Below are 9,988 nucleotides of genomic sequence, written 5' to 3'. Positions count from 1 at the left end.
TAATCTAAATATTAGAAATGACATTAGGCACTGCTGGTTGCAGTTTTCAAAAATAATTTGTGAGTACTAGTATTGGCTTTGTTGGTAACTACAGGCACATTATGAGATTGCAGCGCACTCTAAGAAGGAGGAATTAGCAAGGTCACCAGTTGCTGTACCAAGGACACCATCTGAAGAAATACCTGAGCTAAAATGAAACTTGTCTCTACTGTGGTTACAAAACATCTGACTGACCTTGGCCAGACCCCTGGCCCTGTAAATAGTAGGGGTTGGCTGAGACAGAGCTGCGTGGAGAGTTCTGTGCCCACCTGCCTCATGAGGCATCCAGTTTAAACCTCAGTGAGCTGCTGCTGCTGCCTGACCTTGTGCAACTCTGCTTTGGAGCAGGAGCAAAACCACATCTTGACAAGCAGAGTCTGCATCTCCATCACATTATGAAGCTGTTCTTGTTTTTCTGTAGGTCCTGGGCTGGCAGGGAATTGTCTGGTTTCACTACTCGACCTATGGCCAAAGACATCTTTTGGACATCTTGTTCTTGGGAGGTTCTTCTGCCTCAGCCGCAGGAGAGCCTCTACCCCAGGTGCTCCTTGCCTTGAACAGTGTTCAGTTTTCTGGTGGGGTCACATTGTTGTGTTGCAGGGGAGCACTTTAGTCCAAGGGAGTGCACATACAAGACCTGAGCTCTTCCACCAAGGCCTGTCCCATGTCCCTCCCAGGAGTGAAGCCAAAATTGGGGCTGTACCCAGTGGGTAAAGCCTTGCTTCTTGCTGAGCGCACGAAAGGGGCTTTGGCAGAAGGGCAGGACACAAGCCCACCCTTGTCACTTGCCACCAGCTGGTGGGGCAGATGCACCTGGAGTTCAGAAGCGAAATGGAAATCAAGCAGGATTTGAATGTCAAGCTCCTTCCTGATTAGCCTTTGCACTTATAGAACATTTATGGTGGTTTTTTTTTAATTATTGTTTTATTTGGATTTCAATTGTTGTGTTTTTGTGTTTTTTTTTTTTTTTTTTTTTTTTTTTGGTGAGGAAAGGGTGATTTTGGTAAGTAGTTTTGCAGGTGGGAATCCTGAGTGAAATTACTGTTTGGCCTGAACTACCTTTGAGGATGGAGATGAAGACCCAGATTTTCTCCTGAGCATTTTCTGGTGAGAAAATTAAGACTCTGCTTGGCCCCTGTGAGACCTCAAGGCCTGTAGTTCATGGGCCCATAAGCCTGACCGAATTCAGGCTGCAGTTGGCACGAGTCAGTAGGACACCTAGAAACAAGACATTGCTACGGCCAACCTGAAGCACCACTGGGTGTCCTAGGGACAATCCATATTCCCATCAAATTTTAGCACAGGAATTGTAAATGCTAGAGGCCTCATTCAAGGCCAGATTTCCACTTACAGCTGGGGCAAATAAATGGTAACTTGTCCAGCTGATGTGCTGGGCATCTCAAGGGAAAGCCCAAGCAACGCTGTCCTGGGTATCTGTTGTGTTCTCCCTGTGCTCTCTTGATTTGTCCTTGCCTCTTGTGGACCCATGTTTTGTGTGCCTTCACAGAATTAGGCTGATATCAATGTTGGAGTGGTTTTTTTTTTTTCCATCTCTCCTTGTTCAGCAGGCAGGGAAGCAAGTAAAAGACAGAGAATGAGATTAAATAACCTACACAATCATGTCTCTTGTGCATATCTCAGAGAGTTTGGCAGAACTGACTTAAATACTGGAAAGTTGTTTCCCTATCAGAAATAATGAAAAGCAGATACAATTTTTGATCACCAAGTTTATAAGCAGTAGCTAAAAAAGTGTTTTCTACAATCTTAAAATATAATAGACTTGAAATATGTTTCTTCACTGTACTACATGCTTCCACAAAGAATCATTTCCTCATTTTTGTTTTGCTTTTTTCCTAAGCTAAGTCTTAAAAGAATAATATAAGGGTTTTTTTGTTTGTTTAGTTGGTTGGTTTTTTTAAGATTGAGCTATATGACTTTCAGAGACCGAATGCTGTTCTGAGATGCACTGCTGGGCCCCCCAGGTTCAGTAGGGTTGCTTCATTTTGCCTGAGAACAATTTGATAAGATCAAGCCGTGTGCTCTCATTTTCTTCCTTGTCATGGAGGAACAGAACCATAACATTAGTCAGCAGTTTCTGAATTTTGACCCACAATGGCAAAGATACCGAAAGACAGGAGAAATAGATGGAGGCAATTACAAACAGTCATTTGATTGATGGTTGACATTGTTAGGGCTTCAGCTGTGTGTCAGGCTGTGGTGCTGCCGAATCCCCATCCCTGCCAGTGGGTGTTGCCATGGGCAACAGTGCATTGAAGCCAATAAAAAGGAGAGGAAATGAGGGGAGACTCAACCTTCGGGGAGGCTGTAGGGTATGCGTTATAAATTATGTTATACTTAGCAATATGCAATATCAAAATTCAGGAAAGCCGTGTGTACCTGCCAGCAGTACTGTCGGTTCCTAGGATCTATTTTTCCTATAAACTACATGTTGTATGGCTTGTTGCTTACCAAGCTGCATTGGTCTTTATTCAGAGAAGAAAGAAGTGGTCAAAGAACAGCAGAAACATTTCCATTTGGTGCATGTACTCACTGCTGTGCAGTTTGCATTTCCTTCTCTGATTCCTTCTGCTAGAGAGGGATGTGGTTCAGTTGTGCACTAACAGATTGGCTCGCAATGCTACTGAATTTCCAGCTATTGTCTTACAAACCATTAGAAGCACAGAGCATTTTTGTTTTGTTGTGTTTCTTTTAAAGAAGGGATCAGCAGATTTGTTGTTCCTGTTTGATTGTCAGACAGATGTAGTTAGCTTTTCTGAGGCTCTAACAACTCAGTTTCCTTAGATAGAAGAAAAGCTGTTTTAGCATCTCATGAGCTGGGCTGGGTTCTGATTTCCATTAAGCTGGTGCCAGTTCAAGGTAATTCCACTGAAGTAAATGGAGTTTGGCACAGGTGTAAACAAACTAAGCTGAATTCAGCATTAATTTCTGCTGCCAGACAACCCTATATTTAGAATCTCATTTTTCATGGAGTACAAAGGCTTTATTTTTTTTTTTTTCCCTATGAATGAGCACTCGCAAGCACTGCAACATGACTCCTGTCTGGTCATGTAGCAGAGAAAAAGCACCCTCAAATCACAGATTACAGATTTGCTGCATTAGTGGTCTTGGCACTAATGGAAGGACACCTACTTTCAGATAATACTAGGATCATCACACAGAGACATATTTGGTTTTGTGACCCATCATATTTGATTAGATTTTCAGGGACACCTTTACCACAGATGCTTGTGAGCCTTGATTAGTGCTGTGCTACCTGTAGTAATAGCATTTGAAATTGTACTGAAAGAACTGCGAGAGGGTAAGGGATAGTCAGTCCAGTGTGATGATTTTCTACCTCTCCATCATTTCAAAATACTAATTTCAACTGGAAATTATTCTAGAAAGGCTTATCCATGGTTTGCTTTTCAATGTAATATAAACCTGAAGCACAAAGCAACAGATTTCCTTTTTTATTTGTATTTCTATTAAAAAAAAACCCCATTAATCTTTTCCTTAGGTGACACTGTAATTTTTTAAAAAATGAATGTGTTACAAGAGCATTTTTTAAAAGGAAAAAAAAAACACTCTAAAATTACCATGCAATATTTTGCCTTTATGCAAACTTCCTCTTGCTGAAAAATTTGCTGCACTGTTATTATGAATTTCTCAGGGAAGAAGGGACAGCTTGGTGTTTTTAAAGATAATAAAGTTTGTTTTTAAATGTAGCAAAGGTAGGCAATTCTAAAGGCCCTGATCAATCACTAAGAAGCTTTGTTGTAAAAAAATACTTCTTCAGAATACAAAGCAGGCTTTTCAGAACATTCAGGCATAAAAGAGGAGGGAAAGTAAGAGAGGAGCATCACAAAAGCAGGCATAATTGATTCATAACATGTACTGAAGAGATGCAAAACAACAATGTAATTACACACTATTCTGTTTTCTGCAGCTCCTTGCATATGAATTGGCCAGCTTGCATCCCAGTCTTGCTCTGTATTATTAATTTTATTAAGCTGTGAGTTCTTATATTTCAGTCTGTTGTCAGCTTTAGAGATTTTTACAGCAGCAGTTGAAATGTAGTGGAGCTGAATGAACGCCTCTTCTGTTCAGCGTTCCGTGTCGCTCCAGATCCCAGCGCAATCCCACTGCAGCCTTCTGTTCAGTCCCACTAAGCCTTCCAGGAAAAGCAAACTACGCTGCCATAAGATCATATCCCATCAATTAAGCATGTCTGGGAAAGCAGTTCTTTAAAAAAATGGTGGGTATAAGCTTATGAAAACCTTTCAGACAGCTCTTATTGTAAAGGGACACTGATATTTGCAGGCTTAATTTATGTCTTTGAGAGACATGGTGAAGCTAGAGGAAAAGGAGGACAAGGATGCCGCCTGAGAAGGAAGTCTTTTTTGGTGCAGCTCCTCCCATTTACCTCTATTTACTGCCACGGAGTCCAGCATAGGCTTCAGTTTCACATTTAGCTTCACTAGACACTGGAAGAAGATTAAAAAGAGGATGAGAGAAAAAATACTGACAGTACATCCACTCCTTTTAAGGATGGTCCATGGTATAACAGGGGAAAAACAGAGTTTAATCTGCACTATGCCCCTTACTCTCCTCACTCCCAGCTGTAAATACCTGTGGAGGTAAATTTATTGTTCCTATTGAGTTCTCTTTATCTATCTGACTGGATTCACATAAGACTTTAAGCCACCAGAAATGTGAAAAAAGGCACATAAGATGGCAGAGATGCTGCTCAACTACTTTAGCTTTCTTTCAATCCTTAAAGATTGTCCTTCTGAGGGATCCCCAAGTGGTGGAGACTACCAGCTATGGCATCTATGAGCAGGAAGGTCCACTAGCTGGATGACAAGCTGGACAAAGCTCCCTAGTGCTAGATTCTTTTTTCCTATAGGTGGCTAAACCACATCAGTACTGTGCTTTCCCAAGCTGGCAGAAAAAAACAATTAGTGTGTGCTCACATTAAAGAAATAGAAATGAGTTTTCTTTGAGGTTGCACTGAAATCACCTCTTCTCTACATACCCCATCCGAAGTTTACAGAGGCCAGTAAGAATCTTTAATCTGGTTTCATTTGGCTTTGAATATATGCCCAAATATATTATGGAATTCCCTCATAGCTTTGCTACAGGTTTATTTTACCTTCCCCTTTAATACCACCTGCTTATGTGCAAAGATCACAAGTGCTTCACTTGCTTTTGTATCTGTATTAGAGGGAGACAAAAATTAACAGCAGCAGTGGATGTCAGGAAAGGGTTAACCAGTTGCCTCCCAAGTGGTCATGTAATGTGTCCTTTCAGGACAGAGGAGTGCTCTTTTGCAGCTTTTCTGATTACCAAGCAGTGGCTTTTGCTGAGAGCTGGGCAGCGTGCTTTCTCCTATAGCATGGAAACTATGCTTTTGTTGGAAAGAAAGGATTGGTGCCAGATTAAAAACCAAAACGGACAAAGAAGACAGCAAAAGTTGTTCTTCTAAAAGTCCAGAAAATTATAAGAAAATTAAAGAAAAGGGGAAGCAAGTACCTTTGCAGTTGATCAGTTTTTGCTTTAAATAGCAGGGTTAACAGCAACTGCTTTAAATGGTCCCCAGAGCCCAGACACCACTAAAAAAACAGGATTTTTTTTTTTTTATAGCTAGCTTGCAAACCATGGGAGCTTGGCTTGAAGCAAGTCTTCGTAGATTTTTAATTGAGCTATTATATGATAATTAAGGGTTAATGGCCTGATTTTAAGATGTGCTGAAAACTTGCAATTTCAGTTGACTTCGGTAGGAAATATGAATGCTCAGCACTTATGAAAAATCACATCATGAGGAATGAGCTGGAACTTGAATCAAATCCACTTGAAATTATTGTCTAAGAATATGGCCCAGACTGGGCAGATAGCTTTGCAATCTTGGGCCTGGGGTAAGAGGCAGGGTTCATTGCAATCTCTTGCCCCATAGAGCATTGCTTGCTGCTGATGGTCATTCATTTACAGAATGGATGATTTCAAACATTCCCATCTGCATGCCTCACAATTCTGCATTTTTATATTGTTATTTCAGACTGTTGTGTATTCCTTAAACCTGATTTGGCAGAGTCTAAAGCAGAGGGGCAGTAATGTATTATAAACAGCTGAAAGCATCTGAAAAGCTCACTGCCATTACCATTAGCACCTGCATTGCCACTGCCAGCTCAGTGTCTAGAGATAGCAGTGAGATGCTCAGCCCTTGACAGCAACGTATCAGATCCTTTCTGTGCAAGGCCATCTTCAAAAAGTTTTTGTGCATTTTTCCAATACACACCTTGGATTTTTAAAAAACTTATATATATACATATATAAAAGTTTAAATCACTGTTTAAAAATTAGTATGCTTCAAACCTCTCTAAGCACAAAGGTGTTCTGAACTCACATCCTGTCAGCCCCAGGATCTGTAAGTACAAAATGCAGTACAGGCTGTTCCTGTAATACGTATATATACACACACATACACACTATATATGATACATATACATACATGTATATATATATATATATATACACACACACTATACCCAGGAACCTACAGCAGCTACAGGCAGCACAGAGAAGATGGAGCCCACTGGGACTGCAGATTCTGTCTCTGTGTGGCTGTGCAGCTCTTGACTATGTCTCTGTCCTTTCTGTAACCTTGCTTTTTTGCCAAGACTGACCACAAGACCGTGATGTTTTCCAGCCTGGTGCCAGGGAGCAATTGCAGAGGTCTGGGCATGACGTCCTGCTGTGCCTGTCCCTCCAGGCCTTGGTGTCTGCCATGGCTCATGGCAGGAGACAGCCCTGTCACGTACTGCGCCAGGATGACTGCGAGTGCTCGAGGTGCTTACAGCAATTAGCTTTGCATCCACTACAGCAGGGACCAGCAGCCCAAGTAGGCTGGGAATAAATTCAGGAAGCACCCCACAGTTCTGTGGTAATCACTGTTATCTTATGAGCTGTAAACATATTTTAAATCTCTAAGTAAACACAAATATATTTCTTCAAAATATGGATCTAAGCAGACATTAGAGTCTAATAACCCAGGTGCAACAGAGGCTACCAGGTAAATAACAAGAATGGTTAACTACTAACATTAACTTTGATGAAATAGATTATAAGGAGTATTTAAGAAAGAATAAACCATGTCTTTGATATTAATTTTTACCGTAGCACCAGCAGTTAATTCAATGGAATACATACAAAATATATAGTGTAATTTTAAGAAACTTTATTTTGTTACACATTAATTTAGCTTAGTGATACTTGACAGTGCACATTTTGCACTTGGTCTATAAAATGTCTTTATTCAGACATTGATTTGATGTTTGAACCACTGCTTCTGTATTTAGTATCCTTTCACTTTGGGACTTTTTCATTCTGATCTAGTCTTTTAATTAAACTGACTACTATAATTCCTATGGAAATTAGCTTTTATTTTATTTTTTCCAGCAACCAAAGCATTTCAGTAGGGCTTCCCTGATACAAAGTGCACAAATTGGATTTTATTTCTTCTTGAGATGTAATTAAAAACTCATTTGATTACTATATATCTGGCCCTGTTTTAATTATTAAACTCCAGTAATCAATTTGCTTTTATGAAGCTTCTGGGAAATTATCTCAAAAGCAACACATTTCTTTCCCTTCTGGCAGGGTCTGAACCATTTACTGAATTACATCCACTGCACCTGTTCCTGATCCGGATTAAACCTCCAATTTATTCCCAAAGCTCTTTAAGTTTATTTGGCTGTAGCCTTGTCAGGGTTTTCCACCTCCTGGCTGCAGTTTTGCTTTCCATTTTACTGCATGAGAACCCCTTGATGTACTGCTCCTCCATGCCACTATTTTTGATGCATGCCTCTTACAGCTTTGCTAGTAATCTGTCTAATTTGGTGTCTAGGTTCTTAATGCCTTATTTATTACCTGCCTTCCTAGGAAAAGGCTTGGTCTTCACCAGCTGTCTGACATGGGATACCTCCACATAAACTCAGTAGCTGCAGAACACCCAGTTCCTCATCCCTGCTTGGTGCAGCTGGGAGCTGGCAGGCAGCTGGGAACCCTGCCTGGGAGAGTTCTTGTCTCCCGAGGCCTGGGACCTCACTGCCCACTTGCAGTCCTTCCACTGCAGTGCAGCTGCCTTGTTACACAGCAGTGGGTACAGGATTGGTGACCTTTCCTGTTCTATCCCCTTTACTGTAAAAGCTGTTCTTAGTGGCAGAGTGATAAAGCCTGGGGGAGGCACTGCCCGCTGCAGCATTAGGAAAAGCCAGAGAGGTTTGCAGTTCCCTTCTGCATCCATGTACTTCCTCAGATGTGTGACTAAGCTGTTTGTCAGAAAGTTACTGTATAGCAGTGTCTTTTTCTTAACACCTTCAATTATTTAGATATCTTTTGGGACTGTGTACTACTCTGCCCACAGCATTCTTTCCCAAGGTATAGCTCTGCTTACATATAAGCTCTTCTAGAACAAGAAAAGGTTAAAGGCACTTCAGCACTACATTGTGTGCACCTGGGAGAGAGACAGGGCTGCCTGAAGGAAGAACTCAAAATGGGGAAGAGCACAAGATACTAAGAGGAAGTTATTTATGGGGGGAGGTAAGGAGGGCAGAGTGGTTTGGGTTTTTTTTCTTTCCTTGTATATAGAGATGTACATTTTGGTAGGTAAAGCATATAGAATGTAGAAACAAACCCCTTCAGGAAGAGGGCGATGGGGAGCAGTAGAGGCATTTGTTTGTACCTCTGGGTACCAACTTCCTGGGTTGAAGTGGGGTGTGGGGGGAAGAAGACTTCATCTGCTACATCACCTTCATCTCTGGGGAAGGATATTAGCAAAACTGCCAAGATGCAGCACAAATGTGGTCAAAAGCTAAACTATTGCTAAAGCAAATACAAAATTTTGTTGTAGTCTTAGTACCAAATCTCTTTAAAGAGGAGCACAGCATCTCCAAACTTACAAACACTGCAGAACTTCCAGAGTATATACTTTTCTTTTTGCCCCCTCCCTGCCACAGATTCTTGTCCAAATATTGACCAATTCTGACCTTGCTTAACTTACGAGCTTTGACAAGATTACAGCTCATGAAAGTATGGTTGCGGGGCTAATATTTGTAAAGTGAGTTTATGGAATAAGACCATATAAATTCATTTTTATGACTGAGCACATATAAAAAAGTTATAGGTCTCGGTGTTCACTCTACTTTGGAACCCAGTGGTTTCTAATGAATCACTTTTATTATGTAGGCAGTTTCTTAGTTGGAAGGGAGGACCAGTGACCGAGAAGCCATGGGGATAAATTCAGACTTGGTGTAAGCATATGAAGCATTGTTGAAGTCAAGAGAGTCATGACCAGTTACAGCAAAGCTGAATTGGACTCCTGAGTTTTGCTGAAGTGGCTTTCACATGAGAATACATAGGCCAAAGGTGAGCCATCTATCTGAAAGTCCTTGAACTTCAGATTAGATAAAAGGGAACCTGGGCTGCAGTCATCCACAGATTTTATCTTCATAACACAAATACTTGATGGAAGTTGTTTTAAAAACCCAAAAGTATTTCTATATATATGCCCATATACTAAACTCCCCAAAATTGCTAGAATTCTGCCTTCCATAGTAGAATACAGAAGATAAAGTGATGCGGAGAAGATGTAGGGATTAACTTCTATGAACCCTTGACTGTGTGTATATGAATTAATTATTTGCCCTACTGATTCAGGACTGTATTTAATCATTATGTTCCGCAAAAAGTACATTTGTGAGAGGGGGTGAGTTCATGAAAAAATATTTATTGCAATCTCCTTGTTGTTGAAGGGGACTTTATTCCTTTTAGGGCTTAATGAGGAAGGGTCCAGGTCATCAGGTACATAATTCATGAGTGGATTATCTTTTTATTTCTGCCAGGAATTTTTTTTCTGATGCCTAAAAATGTTACTAGATGAAATGAATATATT

The 9,988-nt window shown here is 40.7% G+C and overlaps 1 protein-coding gene across 1 annotated transcript in view; it reads right to left on the bottom strand.

Moving 5' to 3' along the window:
* Nucleotides 1-4,361: 4,361 nt before the first annotated feature.
* PDE11A (phosphodiesterase 11A) overlaps nt 4,362-9,988 on the bottom strand; it is a gene marked incomplete at both ends in the record, with an annotated part of 109,370 nt that continues 103,743 nt past the window's right edge. Inside the window, one exon of the mRNA XM_083865812.1 lies at nt 4,362-4,523. Within this exon, the coding sequence (XP_083721938.1) occupies nt 4,362-4,523 (162 nt within the window). The remainder of the gene's footprint in view (nt 4,524-9,988) is intronic.

Source organism: Zosterops lateralis (genome assembly GCF_965231275.1).
Source record: "Zosterops lateralis genome assembly, chromosome: 7".
Lineage (NCBI taxonomy): Eukaryota > Metazoa > Chordata > Aves > Passeriformes > Zosteropidae > Zosterops > Zosterops lateralis.
The sequence above is the reverse complement of the archived record's forward strand: the minus strand, read 5'-3'. Positions and strand labels throughout refer to the sequence as shown.